This window comes from Marmota flaviventris, chromosome 6 (assembly GCF_047511675.1).
Source record: "Marmota flaviventris isolate mMarFla1 chromosome 6, mMarFla1.hap1, whole genome shotgun sequence".
NCBI lineage: Eukaryota > Metazoa > Chordata > Mammalia > Rodentia > Sciuridae > Marmota > Marmota flaviventris.
This window is the reverse complement of record NC_092503.1, coordinates 98372359-98390848: the sequence shown is the minus strand read 5'-3', so window position 1 is coordinate 98390848 and position 18490 is coordinate 98372359. Positions and strand designations below refer to the sequence as shown.

The 18490-nt window shown below is 34.6% G+C and overlaps 1 protein-coding gene across 1 annotated transcript in view; it reads right to left on the bottom strand.

Moving 5' to 3' along the window:
- Positions 1-18490, bottom strand: part of Col21a1 (collagen type XXI alpha 1 chain) — a 169689-nt gene that overhangs the window by 54210 nt on the left and 96989 nt on the right. The window contains exons 11-12 of the mRNA XM_027938296.2: positions 14344-14397; positions 14200-14253 (exon numbers count right to left, since the gene is read on the bottom strand). Coding sequence (XP_027794097.1) covers positions 14200-14253; positions 14344-14397 — 108 coding nt within the window. The remainder of the gene's footprint in view (positions 1-14199; positions 14254-14343; positions 14398-18490) is intronic.

Genomic DNA, 18490 nt, shown 5'->3' with positions numbered 1-18490 from the left:
GAGTGATGTTGGAGGCATCATAACTCCTAATCTCATATTATATTACAGAACTACAGAAACAAAAGCAGCATGATATTAGCATTTTTTTAAAGGCCTGAGGGCTAATGGAATAGATGGAAGACACAAAGACAAATCCACATACATACAGTCTGATCCTTGAGGTGCCTAAAACATGTTGGAGGAAAAGACAGCATTTTTAACACAAATGTGCTGGGAAAACTGGATTTCCCTGTGTAGGAGGATAGAACTAGATCCATATCTCTCACTCTGCACAAAAATCAACTCAAAGTATATCAAAGACCTAAGAATTAGACAAGAAACACTGTAACTGCTAGAAGAAAGCAGAGTCAGCACTCCAACATGTGGCCACAGGCACTGACTTCCCTAATGAGGTTCCCAAAGTTCAAGAAATAAAAGGAAGAATCAATAAATGAGATGACTTCAAATTAAAAAGCTTCTGTACAGCAAAGGAAACAATTAAGAATGTGAAGACAGAGCATAAAGAATGAAAAAAATCTTTGAAAATATCTCTTCCAATGGGGCATTAATACCCAGAATATATAATGAACTCAAAGAACTTAACATCAAAAGTTTTAAAACAACCAGTCAATAAATGGGCAAATGAACTAAACAGGCATTTCTCAGTAAAAAAACAAATGGCCAACAGAAATATGAAAAGATAATCAACATCTCTAGCAATAAGAGAAATGCAAATCAAAATTACAGAGATTTCATCTCTCCCCAATCAGAATGGCAATCATCAAAAATACAAATAACAATAATTGCTGGTGAGTATGTGGGGGGAAAGGTATGCTCATACATTGTTGGTGGGACTGAAAATTAGTACAATCACATTGGAGTAGAGTATGGAGATTCTTCAAAAGACTAATAGTGACCCACCATATGACTCAGTCATCCCACTCCTTAGAATTTATTCAAAAGAACTAAAATCAGCATACAATAATGATACATGCCCACACATGTTTATAGCAGTGCAATTCAGGATAGCCAAGTTGTGGAACTAGCTCAAGTGCGTGTCAACAGACAAATGGATAAAGAAAATGTGATATGTATTTATATATAATGGAGTCTTTCTCAGCAATAAAGAAGAATGAAATATCATTTGCTGGTAAATGGATGGAACTGGAGAACATCTCACTGAATGAAATAAGCCAGACTGAGAAAGTCAAGGGTTGGATGAAGGCTTTCTCTCATATGTGGAAGCAAGAGAGAAATACAGATTTTTTTTTTTAATGGAGGATTCCCATGAAACTAGAATAAAGCACCATGAACAGGTAAGAGAGAAACAAGGTAGAGGGAAGAGGAATAGGAAAGGGGAAAAAACCACACAGTCAATATGGCCAAACTATACTATGTGCATATATGAAAATATGACAATGAATTCTACTTTTCTGTGTATCTATAATGCACCAATTAAAAAGAAGACAATAAACTAATAGAAGACAGATAAACAGAGTAGAGGAAGGGCATTGGGAAGAGGAAAGGCCACAAAAAGGGAAACACTGAGGTTTAATATGGAGCAAATTTTATTTTACTTATTAATGACTGTGTCAAGATGAACCCTGTTACTATGTATAACTATAATGCACTAATAAAAACATTGAAGTCTTAATTATGAAGGCACAATGAAGACCAAAAACAAGGACTGTCATGACAAGATTAAGGTCAGGTTCAGTTTTATCTGGGAAAATTAAGACTCTACATACAAACATTGGATTATACTCTAAGATTGTCAGGTGGAGAGAGGAGGAGGTGACCCATTATCTACAAATAAAAAAGGCTATTCACTCACATGATTTGAGGAGTACTATAGTTGTTTAAATCTTATAGAAGGCAACCCTCTAAAAGGAACTTTTTACTCTAAATTTCTATCTTTGATTTTAGATTGCCAAACCATATTTACATACATTTTTAATTTCTATACATTTTAAATATATTATCTGTGAATTAAGATGGTTAAGTTCTCAAACTATCCAACACCCCTCCCCACCTACACTTCTAACAGGCACAGATCCTCTTAATGTACTCCTAAAGCTTTGGTTAAGTGTTAGTATATATTATACTAATGTTCACAGCTAAGCAATATACTCTGATTACTTGCCTTCTCTTGCCCAAATGTTTATTTTTTCCTAGAGCCCCAAACTGCCTGTTTTATTGCTTAATTTACCATAAACTTATTGTTATATCCAATCCCAAACTCCCTCAAATTGTCAAAATCCCTCCTAAATGTACTCATATAACATTGAAAATTTCATATCCTTCAATCAGTCTCTCTTAGAGCTGTCTCTTGACGGGGTGTAGATTCTTTGTTTTTATATTTGTGTTCCCTTCCCTGTTTAGGGGAGCCAACAACCCAATGGCTTCTTGAGAAGGAATTCATGGGAGATAAAATTCTGAGATCTTAAGTCTCTAAAAATGTCTGTAGATTATTCATTTACATAATTGATAAATTACGTGTAGAAGCATAATTCTGAATTCTTTTCAGACTTTTGAAGGCTTTGTTCCATTCTGTTCTTGGCTGAAATGCCATTAAGGCAATGTCTGAAGACTTTCTGCTTCTCATTTGAGAGGTCAGGGGCAGGGGGTGTTTTTCCCCCTCACAAAGCTTATAGATCTAGCTTTCATTTGCAGTGTCCTGATGTTTTATGCCATTGTACCCTTCTGGCTTATAATCATCCTTTATGCCAGGCACTCCATAGGAGGCCTCACCAGACACAATCATGCTTCCAAGTGCATGGAGAACTTACAGGGAAAGGTGAACAACTGAGAAACAGGATGTTGGGATTTTGAACTGATTTTTATTGGCTGTATTTGACAGGGTACTATTTTTAAAAAAAGATGAACTCAGAAAAGAACTGGCCAGTTTGTGAGTAGTAAGTGAAAGGAACAGATTATGTCAAAAAATATAACTGGGAGATACTGAAATTTCTTTTCACATCTCTAACAGGTAAACAATTAAACTGGAAAATGCCTTTAAAAATAAAATTTCCATGGGCTGGGGTTGTGGCTCAGCAGTAGAGCGCTCGTCTGGCATGCACAAGGCCCTGGGTTCAATCCTCAATACCACACAAAAATAAATAAACAAAATAAAGGTATTGTGTACAACTAAAAAATAAATATAAAAAATTTTAAAAAATAAAATTTCCAATTAAAACTCAGCCCATGGGAAAAATTGAATCAAGGATGTGGCTGTAAACATCACCCTTGAAATCTGCAAATCAGTAAAAGTGGATCCAATGAAGCCTTTCAATCCTGACAATATGGTTCAAGGAAAAGGCATAGAGAGTATAGTAGATGCCTAATAAATTTAAGTCACATATTATCATCAAGTGGAGAGAGAGAGACATGACTGAAATAAGATTTTTGGCTGATGCTAATGGTTACAAACAAAAGCCAAAGATAAAAAATTGTAAATATATACAATGTTTATTCCCTGCTGGGTGTGTTTTACTACCAAAAAAAAATCATCTGCATGGATGGATGCCTGTTTGGAATGCAAGAAAAAGTTACCCAGTATCAGCATGAGTTTTAATGTATTTCTGAACTAGTCAACTAATTTAAACAACATACAAAAATAAATGAGTAAAAATAAAATGAAAACAAAGCATCTTTTTAAAAATTATACATCTAATATACCAATATACCTAATACCCAGAGATGATAAATAAGGAAGATCAATTAGTTGGTGTTATCAAACATAAGTATACAAAACTAAACAGTTTTTATTTACAAAAAAAAAAAATATATATATATATATATATATATATATATATATATATATATATATATATATATATATATATATAAAATATTAAGACTGGCTCCCTTTATAATAGGAACAAAAAATGTAAAAAAAAAATTCTAGTAATTTCTAGTATTATAAACCTAAACAAAGCAATGTTAACAATCAGTTAAAAACACTTAATATTGTTATATCAAGTTTTCAAGAGTAAATCTAAAGAAAGATAATAAATAATCATAAATAGAAAAACTCAGTAATGAAAAGATGTCAATCTCTCCAAAATTAATCCATAAATTAAAGAAATATTAATTAAAATATGAATAGAAAGTCTAAGAAACTGCAGGAAATATACCAAGCTTTATCTGGAAAAATAAGCATTCAAGAATAGCCAGGAAACTTTTCATTATAAAAAAATGATCAGAAGGACCAATCCTGCCAATATGAAATCATATTATGAAGTGACAATAATTAAAACAATTTGGCAGTGGAAAAGATGTAGACAGGTCTATGGAACAGAATGGAAAGCCAAAAACACCAAACCAAATGAAATTGGAAAGATGGTTTTTCAAATAAGTGGAGGAAAAGTGATATTCCATAAATATTGTTGTGGTAACTGGCTATCCATTAAGGAAAAAAAGAGAGAATATGAATGCTTATCTAATTTTACTTTAAAATCTAAAAGTTTAAAGGTTAAAAATAATAAAATTCCAAAAATAATTTAATGAATTATTATATTCAAAATGCTATAATGTGGATCCTTTCCATATAGACGTAAAACAAAAACATTTTCTATGTTTACATAAAAAGTAAAATATTTCTGTATAGTTAAAATTGAAAAATTAATCAAAACATAAAATTTATGTAAACCAGGAAAGTATTTTCACATCTATAAACAATTTTTGAAATGTATATAAAATTAATTTTAAAAAGAATAGCACAATATGAAAATAAACATGAACAAAACATAATCTGTCCCCAAGCCACAGATTTTGATAATATATCTTACTAATAAAGAAATGAAATTCCAGCCAGTATTATTTTATTTTATTTTGAGGAGGAAAAGTTTGCTTGAGTTTCAGAGGTCTCAATGTACAGATAACAGGCTCCATTCCTCGGGACTCAGGTAAGGCTGAACAACATGGCAGAAGAGTATGGCAGACGGAAGCAGCTCACATGAAGCAGAGAGAGAGAGAGAAACTCCACTCATCAGATATAAATATATACCCCAAAGCCACACCCCCAATTACCACCTCCTCCAGCCATACCCAACCACTTCAGTTATCACTCAGTTAAACCCCATCAGGTGATTGATTCACTGATTGGCTTAAAACTCTCATAGCCCAATCATTTCTCCTCTGAATCTTCTTGCATTGTCTCAGACATGAGCTTTTCAGGGACACCTCACATCCAAACATTCCACCCTGACCTCCAAAAGCTCAAACTCATCTGACAATGCAAAATACATTTAGTCCAGTCCCAACAGATCCCATGGTCTCAACAGTTCAGAGATTTCTCAAAGTTTAAGTCCAAAGTCTTCTCTGAGGTTCAAGGCAATCTTGCATTGTGAGCTCCTATCAAATTAAAAGCGATTTACAAGTATCTAATATATAATGGTACAGAGTAAATATTTCCATTCACAAAATTGGGGACATAAAAAGAAGGGATAGGACCAAAGCAAGACTGAAATCCTGTAGCTCCATGTTCAGCATCTGGGGCACATGGTATGATGATATTCTCTCCAAAGGGCTTATGTAACTCTACTTCTGTGACCATGTTGGTTACAACTCAACTGGCTTTTCTGTTGGTTTGTCTCTGTTCAATTCCTATAGCTTTCCTAGGATGATGTCTCAAGTTACTGGCATTTTGTATCTCAGGGGTCTCCACTGCAGCTTTAGCTTCCTCCTCAAATCTCCACACATCACCTGCTCAAGGGCTACCTGCAGGGACTCCGACCCTGCTGCACTTTTCCTGGACTCTCAGGCCTTCTTATGAAATCTTGGGGGAAGCTTCCATGATCCCCTAACTCCAGTATCCTGCATTCCTGCAGAACCAGCACCACATTGTTGATGCCAACTTCTGCTGCCATCTCAAGCAGTAGCCAAGCCTTCAGGAACTCTGATTGTGTTAGTCTCTGAGTGCCTGGGTGGCTGAGCACATTGAAAAAAAGTTCCTAGCCCCCTTGTTCTCTCTTCTCAAGAGAATTTTTACTTTAATTTCCTTGAGTCTGAAATGGGTGTGGTCTTGCCAGCTCCTGAGATGCCTCTAGCCATCTTTCTTAGAAAAGTCTTTAGCATTTCTTTAGTTGTTTTGTCTTTAACAACTACAACTTCCTTAAGCCCAGTTTTACTCTCACCTTTCAAGTCCAAGTTTTTTAAATCTTTCTGCTCTGGATTATCACAATAACTTGGCTAACAGCTGCCAGCAATATCCATGCCACTGCATAAATGCTATGCTGCCTAGATATTTCTTCCACCAGATTAAGAAATCCATTGCTTTTAAAGTCAGCTTCACAGAAAATCTCAGGATATGAGCAAAATGCAGACAACTTCTCAGTTAGAACATAACACAAATGGCCTCTAGTCCAATTACCAATAATGTGCTCCCTTTCCTTTAAACCTTCTTGAGCCCTGTCTTCACTGTCTAGAGTTCTATTGGCATTCTGATCTTCTGAATTCCCACCAGAATCAACCATTAATCTCTGCTTACAACAACCTAAAACATTTCCATCTTGCACTACTAAATATCTCAAAATTCCTCCCACCAATTCTAAAAAGCTCAAAATGCTTCTGAACCATATGGTCAGGTTAGTCACAGCAACAATCCCACTTCTCAATTTCTCTTTTAGTCAGCTTTTTCACTGCTGTGAGTAAAAGATAAGATCAGAACAATTGTAGAGGAGGAAAAGTTTATTTGGGGGCTCATGGTTTCAGAGGTCTCAATCCACAGATATCAGGCTCCATTCCTCAGGGCTCAAAGTGAGGCGGAACATCATGGTGGAAGAGTATAGTGGAGGGAAGCAGCTCATGTGATGATCAGAAAGTAGAGAGAGAAAGAGCACCATAACCATTTTAAACTTAAATGGGTAAAAAAAAACTCCAATGAAATATAATGATGATAAGAGCATGTGGAAAGACATTTTCAAACATGTGTTGGGGAATAAGGACTTCCTTAAGGGTAAATAGGCAATTTGTATCAAAGTTTAACTATGAATTTAATTATCCCTTTGCCCCAAAAATCAATTCCACCTTAGAGAATTTTTTCTATAGATATACTAAGAAAAACTTACTGAGAAAGTAAACAAAGATGGTCCTTAGTTTTGTTAAAGATAAAAAATAAGTAAAGATAAGGACCAAAGCATCTCTAGATTAGAGATTTCTTAAACTAGCTAAGAACAGTCCCTGTACTATGTAGTTATTATGAGCCTCTTCTTTATGATTTTTTATGATGTATTTTTAATTGTTCATCTTACCTCTAAACTATAGAGAGTTTTATTTGACTCTCCTCTTTGGCACTTAACACTGACTATCTTGAAATAGTTACTTTGATTGAGTTACATCCTTTATTTGACATCACCCTGTTTGATGAAGGAATTCATCTTTAATTCACTGCTATTTTTCTTTGTAGAAATGATTACTATTGGTCTGGAATTGTAGCTGAGTGGTAGAGCACTTGCCTTGCATGTGTGAGACACTGGATTCAATTCTCAGCACCACATAAAAATAAATCAATAAAAGTATCATGCCCATCTACAATTTAAAAAAAATAATCAAAAAGAAATGACTTTTTTGTTTTTACCAATCTCTAGATTCCCTCTACCTCATGGCATATTGGAGATATCTCTTGATGCTGATGTGGTTTGCACAACTTTCTCAGGTTAACTAAGGAGGAATGAAAGTGGTTGAAGAGCTAGTGTTTGATTCTCTGTGTACTGGCTACCATTTTATAATCTAGATGATGAAACATCTGCTAGCCTAAGTCTCCATACAAATACAGGGGAATTCCTCATTACTGATGATAAATGTGTAGTTTGATGAGTAATAAACATTTATTGTTTTAGGCCATGGACATTTGGGTTTTGCTTGTCACTTTTGCATAACCTACTGTATCCTGGATAATGCCCTGATATGACTAATGATTATATGCTGAATATAGAAAATATTTTCATTCCCCTAATATAGTAAACATTCATGAGTGCTCAAAGAAAACTGAACAAAACAGGTGCTTTTGGGGCCCATGCTCAAGATCGCATCTGAGTTTATAAGAGATTAGAGTCAAGGAGAATTTGAGATGCTTCCATCTCCCATAGGTAGCTTTCAAACTTTTCATGGCTAATAAGTCTGCCCATCTATTAAGTTCATCTAGAGTCATGGTCTTCAAAGTCAAGTCAAAATTATTTATTTGGATAGTCAGAGAAGAGAACATGAAACTAGTAATTTTAAAATCTCATTCTCTTAAATTATCTTTTGGGTGGGTTTTATTTTATATTTACAGAATGCTTTATTTAGTAGCATAGAGATATAATTCCTATGTAAATATGGGGCAACACACCTAAAAGCCTGTAAGTGCAAAGGTTTTGCAATTTAAAAGTTTGATATCGTATGATTAAAGGGTATGATCCCTATTTCCTCAAGAGAGGTTTAGACAATAAATACTCTCTTGTGGCACAGTCAAAACAATGTCAGTTCTCACCTGTCAAGTTCTCTCCCCAACTGTATTCTGGGCAACTGTCAGGCATTCAGAGATTTCTATCACAGGCTAATAGAGTGCAAGGGCACAAGTCACAGTGAGAAAAGCTATTCTGGCCAAAATTTAGAAAAAAAAGAAAGCCAGATTTGAATAAAGACATTTTATTTCAACACTTTGATACTTCAGTAACTTTAGACAAATGATTCAAAATCTTCATTTCCTACTTTTCCAAATTGTGAAATAGAGGTAATTTGCCTTGCAAATTATGTAAAAACAGTCAAATAAATATGATTTTGTTTACCTATATTATAAGACTTTTGTAAGGACAAAATATAAGAAGTGCACACAGAAAATACCAAACAAAACATGTACGAATAAAAGCACACAAAATAGTAAAATATTTCATTGTACTCAATACATCAAGTCTTGCACAAATCTGTGGCTCCTTCTTAAGTCAGATAAAAAGACAAATCCTAAGTGACTAGCAGGAAAATGCTTAATTCTACTAAAATATTTCCTTTCTCTAATAGAGTGATGGACATTCCCTTTGGGTTTGGGAATTACACTGGACTATTCAGGTCTACAGAAAAAATAGACCCCCAAGCTGCTGTTGTGGAGTCACTGTCATAGGTTCTCAATGACCATATAACAGACTCACCCAAACTGAAGATGAAAAATTGAATTTAGAACCAACAAAATCTGAAGTACACTGTGAAATTCAATAAAAATGTTAACTTTCTTAATAATACTAGTAGAGAAAAGAAACCAGGGCAGAAGAGGAATAACTGCCAACAAATGAGGCAGAACAAGGAATTAATCATTCTTTTATAATAAACTAAGATTCTGAATCCATTTTGTAGCCTTAAAAGAAGAAAGACTGAAAGATCAGGAAATAATCGGCACTTTGCAAAAGTGGCCACAGAATTTGCAAAAAAATCAGTCCCACATATACAGGAGACATGCTCAACAAAGCCAAATATCGGAGAATATTTATGGAGCACAAAGCCAGTGCTGTTTGGGAGAAAAGTCTCTGAGGAAGGAAATATCTTTGAAAAAGGGAAATTATGGTACTATTACTTTTATTAAAAGCAATTTTAATAAAAGTAATAGTTGTAATGTCAACTATTAAGGATTCTCTAGATTCAGACAAAGCAGAATATTTTAGAAAACAGATCATGAATTGGGCGTGGTGGCCCACAACTCTTATCCCAGTGACTCAGGAAGCTGAGGAAGGAGGATCTCAACTTCAAGGCCAGTCTTAGAAAGTTAGTGAGACTCTCTCTCAAAATAAAAAATAAAAACGGCTAGAAATGCAGTTGAGTGGTAAAGTACCCCTGGGTTCAATCTCCAATACAAATAGAAAAAAGAAAACAGATTGTATAAATATATGTATGTTTGTGTATTTATCCAATATATTTAGTATTTTTATATTGTTATATCAATGTATTAATTATTTTATAACTATGGTAATAAAATATATCTATTTTTACATAATTAATATCTAGATTTATATTCATATGAGTTTATACTTATCAACATAATAAATTCTATTGAGGAAGGAAGTGGGGCTGAACCCTGGAAACTCCCAACATTTTGAGAGTGAATACAGGAGTAAAAAGCAACAAGTAGACACAAAAAGTGGGCAAGGAGAAAAATCTAAGAGCATGTGGCATCCTAAAAGCCAAGAGAAGAAATGCTTCCAAAAGGAGGGGATAGTCAACTGTGTGTGTCAAATGCTACAAAGATACAAAAATAACAAGACAAAGATAACTAAATAAGACTGACCATTGGATTTCAAAGCTAGGAGACTGGTGATCTAGATATGCAGCAGACAGTTTTGATAAAATCCTACCAGAAGGGGTTACAGCAAGAAAGAGAGATCAGGAAGTACAGAAAACAAATGCAAAGATTTGGGGGTACTTACATTCCATTGAGAAAAATATGGAGTAATAGCCACAGAGGTTATGTGGTGGGAGGAAAGGGGAGTCTGTTTATTTGGTTTCACATGGGTCACCCTTTGGTTTATTGAGAAAATCTAACTAGAAAAGAAAAAAAATTAATGATATAGAAGAGAAGGCTAACTAATAACACCAAGTAGTGGAGAACAATAGGGCTTGTGGACTGTGCAAGGACCGTTTACCTGTCCACAGACAGGAAAGCTGAATGGAGGTACACACACAGGCAAGAGTGCTGATAGAACAGGAAGGAAGTTTAGAGAATCCTGTCTGATTGTTTTAGACAAGGAACTTCAACATTTAAAAGAAAGAATAAAGGATAAATCAAAGATATTTCCAAAATTATCATCAGAAGAATGGTGGTTCCAGTAATAAAGTAACCCTGTAGCTTCCACTGTCCACATGATAAAACAGACTTAAAGAGATTAAGAAGCATGACTTGGGAGCTAAGCAGTCTGAATTCAGAGCTCAACCTATAACCTGCAACTGCTTTAAACCCCCTATTGCCACATGTGTATGTATACACACACACACACACACACACACACACACACACCCTAGTGTCTGTAGTGTGGTGCTATCAGAAAGCTCCATACGTAGACTATCTTTTTTTGAGAAAGTAAAATAAGGAGGCAACTTTGCTAAGCTGTTTCTGACTATTTTTCCCTCATTTACCATTATTAGCTTTAATTTCAGAAACTATTTTTTTGTCTTCAGAAACACTCAATAACTAATATCACTAATATACTAAATTTTATCATCCCATCTCCTAACAAACCTTTAACTTGGCTCTTTATTATTATTCTCTCAAATGTACATTGGGAGCTCCTTGACTATGACTGACTAAATACCAGAAACACCTTGAAAACCACTCAGTATCTCAGTGTTAGAAACCCAGAGTAGGAGACCTGCTTGAGGAGGGCAGGGTCCCCCATCACATGACACCCTGGCATGGACCACAGGAAGGTGAAGTTTTAAAGGGAGACTTTGATGTTAAAAACACTCACAAAGAAAATAAAATAATTTATTTAATAATAATACCTTAGATATAATTAACATTTTATTTATTAAGCCCAGAAAAAAAAAAAAGAAATGAGCTTGTTGGATAGACGAAAAATAAAAATAAATTATCAATACTTCCTGCCTCTCCAAAATTGAGTCTGCCTGTGCTCAATCTGAAAACTCATGAATACGTATCAATTAACCATCACAGCTTAATATAAGTTTTAACAAACATATTTCTCCACACACTTTAAACATGTTACATATCCTTAAGGATGAAAAAGTATTTAAAGTATCTTTTAGCTTTAAAAAAAACAGCTTTAAAGCTGTAATAAAAGAAGTTACCAATTAAAGATCATTTGCTGAATAAGTGTTCCTTTTGACTTTGTAAGTTCAAGGAGAAAAATTCCTGAAAAATCTACATTCTATTGTCTGATATGTGAAAAAAAAAACAGTTAAAGACATAAAAAAAATGTACATCTAATGTTAATTATCTCCAAGTAGAAACTTGTACTGTGAGAATCTTCAGAGAAAAGCCACAAAATGGAAATGATTCTGGGAAAATATCCTAATGGAGAACAGTATCATGTAGAACAACCTCCCAATGGCCACTAGCGTAATACCTTGGTAGGAAACATCTCCTAAATTACCACAAGACAGAGACGTCTCAGGGTTACACTTTTTAACCTTTCCATTTCTGAAAATCAAGAAACCATGTTATAAAGGAACAAAAAAGGGAAAGTCTTTAACTAACTTAGCAAATTATTTAACTCTGGATAATGAATTCCCAAAAGCCCCATGGAACATGAGGAGGAAACCTGGAAGTAGCACATGATGATTTTATTCTCAGTCTATCAAATCAGAGTTTAATTTCAACAATGAACTTATGAAACAAGCAAATCTGAATGAAAACATTACTGGTCTGAAAACAGACGCCCCTGCATCAACACACATCTTATCTTCTCTTCTCCAGTAGAACATATGATTTTGTAAAATTTATGCATCTGTATTTAAGTTAGAACAATGACCCAAAACAGTAGAGCAGTTAAAGATGCTACGGTACAATTATTATTGCTATCTTATTTTTAAATAAGGCACATTTATTCCTACAAAAATTTTGCTCAAGTCCTTCTAAGATGTACAAATAAATACATATATTTGATCTCTAAAACTCCACTAAAGGAAAAAGTAAGTCTTTTTTTTTCATTCATTCATAAATATCAGATACATGCATAATAAATACCCAGATACATGCATAATTTTTTTACATCACATCCCCCTGGACCATTGGTAAAATAGCACATCCCCATCCCCATCAGATTATTTGTGAGAATGTAAAGAGAGCAATGATCCTTTCAACTAGAAACAGGAGAGGTGGCTTGCAACTGGGTTCCTCAGAATATGTATCCTCAACTTCCGAATGGAATCCCTGTTCATTTGAAAGAGGTTGAGCTGCTTCATGATGCCCCCAGAGCATGAATATGTAAGACACTTTCCATTTCTGTTGTCTGTCCTTCTCTATACTGTCTCTAAAGTTTCCTCTATCAAATGAAACTGGTAGAGATTGCTCAGGGGCTAAAAGGACACATGGATGACCAGGGTCACCTCTGTGGACAACAGGACTTAATACTTCTGCTTTGGGAATTAGGTCAACTATTGCTTTTGCTTTACCTACTCTACTTCTCTACATATTATAAACTTGCCTTTACCTATTTCATCTTTTTTTGCTTTTTTTTTATTCAGTCACTAATCTTTCTATGTGATTTCGTTACTGCTTTAACCCATGCCAGCCCAACCTGTACTATATCCCATCTATAATCATGTTACTTGATGAACAAAACAGAACAATAAAACCATCATTTGTAGTAAAAAATACCTAAGCCAGTAACCATACTTTCTTAATTCTCCCAATAAACCTAAAAAGAAATTCCCATTTTGTCAATAAAGAAAATAAGATTTGAAGACATTAAATAACTTGCCCCAAACCCAATACCCTGAAAATAGTTGATCCATCAGACTCAAGAGATACACTTTAAATAGTTGTGATTTTATGCAACCATCAAAACATAAAATGGGTAAAGTTTAGATCAGTGTTTCTGAGATGTGCATGCTATGCACTTTATTTTCCAAAGGTAAGCATTTTGCAAAGTTGGCATGAGAAGATTACTATAGGGTTTTAATCTGGATCAAATAGCAGAATGCCTCCCTGAAAACTGAAAATGAGATTGTGTTCTAGGAATTAAGCTAACAATCAACAAAGGAATTCAAACAAATACAAATAGGTATCTTGAGCATGGACAAGCTACCAGGGCCAATAGGCATTGACTATGCCCATGGGAAGGTACTAACAGATTTAAACAACATGCACTTCAATGGGAAGCATGGCAAATCTCAGAGTTTTAAATAGAGGCAGTAATTTAAATGTGTATACCCATCAATAACCTATGGGAGAAGTCAGGTAAGGTTAAGCCAGTAGACCACTTGCCAGATAAATGGAACTAGACATGCAAGATTGGACTGCCTAAGGCTAACACAGTAACACATTACACTGATATGTGCTTCACTCCTCTCTGAAAAGGGAACTCAACCACAGGAAGAGAACATGCTATCTGGGCAATGCCAACATTTGCTTCATCTGATGACATTCATCTAGTGATAAAAGCCTCTGTGAGCTCTACTGGCCAATGGCCACTGACAAATTCACCAACACTACACATGGAGCCACTATAGGTAATTCTTTTTCAATTTTGAATGACAAAACTACTGACTCCATTTTTATTTATGTGTATTTACCTTTTGGCCATCTCTCCCTGGTTCTCCTTTGTAACCTGGTAGTCCTTGAGAGCCCTAAATTAACCACAAAATTAAATTCTGTTAATCATGTCTTTGGTTCACTAAAAGTGAGATTTATAAACTGTGTACAAATGGATCACATACTTGCATTCCTGGAGGTCCTGGAACACCTGGTGATCCTGAGATTCCCTGATATCCCTAAAGAAAAAGAAACAAATAATTGATATTTCATCATATTTACAAAGAATAGCTTTCCATTTAGTATTCATTCTTTTCTCAAGTTTCTCATACTTAAAACTTATATAGCAAAGCATAAAATACTTAATAAAGCATGCATACCCTCTAATCTTAATGAAATCCTTTGAAAAACATATAGAAAAAGGTTTTAAGTTTCTCTAGATTAATAAAAAAAATCCACAGATTCTTCAATTCAAAGGAAGATTTTGGCATGGAAACACTGAGTCAATGTTCTACAAATACAGAGCTCCTAAAGAAACATTCTGCACGTTAGAAGCACATTCAACACATTTAAGAGAAAAACACCTAAGAATGTTAGAGGATTAGACACATGTAAAACATTTTTGAAATTGCCTGATTAATGATAATCTATTAATCCTCGGAATTAAGTAAATCTTGATGAATGTTATTCTTTACATTAAGTCTAGAACTACTTTTGGATTACTCAGTTTATAAAGCCACTGTTAAACCCAGGAATGTGGCTGTAAAATGTTCCCCCTCAATCCCCAAAGCAGTTGTCTGCTAAGGGTGGGAGAAGAGGGGAGTCACTTTTAACTCCACTGCTTCTTACATGTCCCTCCAAAAACTGGACCATTGGTAAAATAGCATTACTCTTTCAGACAGAAGCAAATTATTCATCTTCACTCAGCACTGGGGAACTAATGTCTTCACAATCTTTAAAACCCTGAATATTTATTTAGGTTTCCTGGGGCCAACATCAGGTTAATTTGGACCACTTAGCACCTATAAAGACATTTAGTACTCTGTCAACTTCTGTCTTTTTCTTCTCTGTTGGGATACAAGTAGCCATGGTCAATAGTATTAACAGATATCTCATTCAGTTTCCAAGCACATCTCCATTCTTAAATCCAAAAGCTTCAATTCCATGTGGTATTCATGTGTGTAGATTCTAGCCTTCACAGTCACCCACTCACTTGTCAGTACAATCTTAACTATAATTTTAGAGACATTATAATTCCCGGCTTTTCTACTCATATTTTCAAATATCCCTTCTAATAGTCTTTGCTGGCTGTAACAATAATAATAATGGTCATCTTGGAAAATTCAATCTTAGATTATTGTTTTTCTCCCTTTACACAGATTTACATTTCCTGTCTTATAAACTGCTTTTTCAGTCACTTCCAGAATAGAAGTGACTATTCTAATAGTATAAATAGCAAAAATTAGTAATAGTAAACATTTTTTATTGTTAGACTTTTTATTAGCAACCACCATCTTCTCCTTCATACCATATTCAATACTTCACATTATTATGTTTTCTCCATGATTTCTCAAATTCAAAATTTTCTCAAGTCCCTTTGTCCAATCCTCAAATATTTCACTTCACCAGACAATAATTGGCCTCATAATCAACTTTTCCATACTCTATACAAGGCAACCAGCAATTTTCAAGCCCACCATCTGCTCTTTGGACTGGCAGTGTTTCAGTGTCAGGGATTATGTATCCCCTTGGGATGATGAACTAAGTCCAACTCATCTCTGTATTTACAGCATTGAACACATTGTTAGGTATATTTTTGTTGATCAAACATTGGAAAAATTTATCTTATGGTTATCCGTGCTACACGCAAGCACGTAAAATCTCTTTGTGTTACGTTTGTGTAGTTTACAGTATAAAATTTAGTAATACACTGTAGTTCATGTTCTAAAGATCAGTCAAAAGAAAGAATAAAGTCCACATTCCTAGAGCTTTCTCAGACCTCTCTATCCCTCTTTTCTCTCTGAATTTCCTTCCTTCCACCACTTTGGAATAAGATATAACTGAAAATAAATTTCAACTCTGTCACTGCTATCAATGAGCAGAATTAGATTATTTATAAATGCCACCACTTAGAATGACTTTCCTTTCCTTTAAAGACCTTTATGTGTTCTCTGGATAATCCAACATGATTTACAACAGGCTCTTGTAATGGGGGGGCAGGGAGAAAACAGCAATTATTTATATCATATTTACCATTTCCACACAGAATACTTTCTATCTATCAATCCTCAAAACCATTCTTTAATGTAGATTTTACAGTATACCCATTTTCAGATTAGGAAATGAAGGCACAGAAAGTTAAGTAACTTGCCTGAAGTTATATAGTTAGTAACCTGGCAGAGCCAGTGGGAACAACCTTTATCAGAAAATGCTTCAGAGGGGATCAGATCTGACCATTCTAGAATGACTCATCAGATTCACAGAGGTCCATTTTTCCAGATTCTTTTTAAACTGTTTACAATTGTGAATGCCCAGAGGAAAGGAATGTTCATAAAATTCCTCAAAAGAAAGTTACCAAGGAGATTGGCTATTGATCAAAATGGTTGGTCATCTGCAAAGTTCACATTTAATGAACTATTTTTCTTTCAGATTTTTCCAAAAGTTAAATCAAATGTCATATCTGCTTTATGACTTTTAAGAAAATTAATATTTTATTATAGAGCCAAAGCTGCTATTCTGTCTCCCCTCTTTGAGGAGGTTGATTGGATGTATTTGATATAGAGGATGCATCCTTTTATAATGGGATTTAAAAAAATGTGGAGATGCCCCAAACTTATTCCCAGCTTACCTCTGACTCATCATGTGACCTCAGGCAGAGTCATCAAATCCCCCAAATCCTGGGAGGCAACACAGTGAAGTGGAAAGACAATGAATTTTGAAATTGGAAAAGACCTTGGGCTGAATTTTTGCTCCTCCCTTTACTTTCTATGGGATTTTTGGCTAAGCCACTTGGCCTACCAAAGGCTTGGTTTTATACCACAAGATACAATAATAATACCCACTTCACTTTTGAAAAGAAGTAAAGTGCAGTCACAGGTGAAGATGTCTGGCAGATGTTAGGAATTCAATCAGTGAGTATTTCTTTTCTTCAGACTCAATGACTAAAGTCCAAAACCACAAGAACACATTGTTTTGCAGAATGTTACTCTATAAGTTTAATAGCCATCTTTAGTGCATTGGGAACCAAAGGTCCCATCATCCTCATTCTGATTTAAGCCCTTTCCACATTTACACTGGACTATGCTGAACATACAAACATGGTCTCAGTGTGTTTCATGACAACTGCTTATGTGTTTGGGGAGGAAATGCAATGTAAGAATAATAAGCATTTCCCACAATATGAGAGTGTTGTGGGATATGTCTTCTTTAAACTCACAATGAGATGCATCTCTGAAATCTTAGCTGCAGAAAGAAATTCAAAGATTATTTTAGAAGTGAGAGGAAACATGCTTAGTAACAAAATAAAGAAAACCATAACCACATCCAACCTGGGGGATCCCAAGGCAAAACTCCAACAGAAACTGGACAAAATTCAGAGAGACACATTTTGGGCGAAAAATCAGGAAAATAAAGGTTAGCAGGGAAGTGCACAACAATTTCCAAGAGGAGCAAGGAATAAAACATTGGTTGACTCATACTAGGGTATACTAAAACAAGAAAAGTACCCTAAAATAGGAAAAATCATAAGCTTTTTCTATATTCTGAGATTTTTTTTAAAACATGAGTGTCTGTGTTTCATTTACAACCGCATCTTTCCTATCATATTCTGATATTAATTTTACAATTTTGTAATTATTAGCAGATCCAAATACCCACCCCACCCCCACCCCCACCCACAAGATTTCTGACAGCACTTAGGTCTTTTCCATGTTCGGTCTCTTTGTAAATGAGTCATATTTTAGGGGAAAAAAATTCTCACTGCCAAATTGTAGGGTTTAAGGATACAGAATCAATTTAATTTTCTTCCATGATTCATAGTTGCATTGCTCCAGAAAATATATATAGCATTGAAATAGATATTAAAGAAAACAAAATCTTCAAATGTGCCAGGGTCACCATTTTTTCTAAGCCTAATTCTAATCATTACACACAATATCTACTTAAACTAAATTTTCAAAGCAGTGAGGAGGATAAATCATTTTCCTTTAATATTATAAACTTAAAATGAGAACAAATTCCAGATAAATTATTTTGATCTCACCCTTCTTTTAAAAATGAAAGAATGTGATTTCAAGCTTCTTTTATTACATAATTTTCTTCAAATTTTTCCAA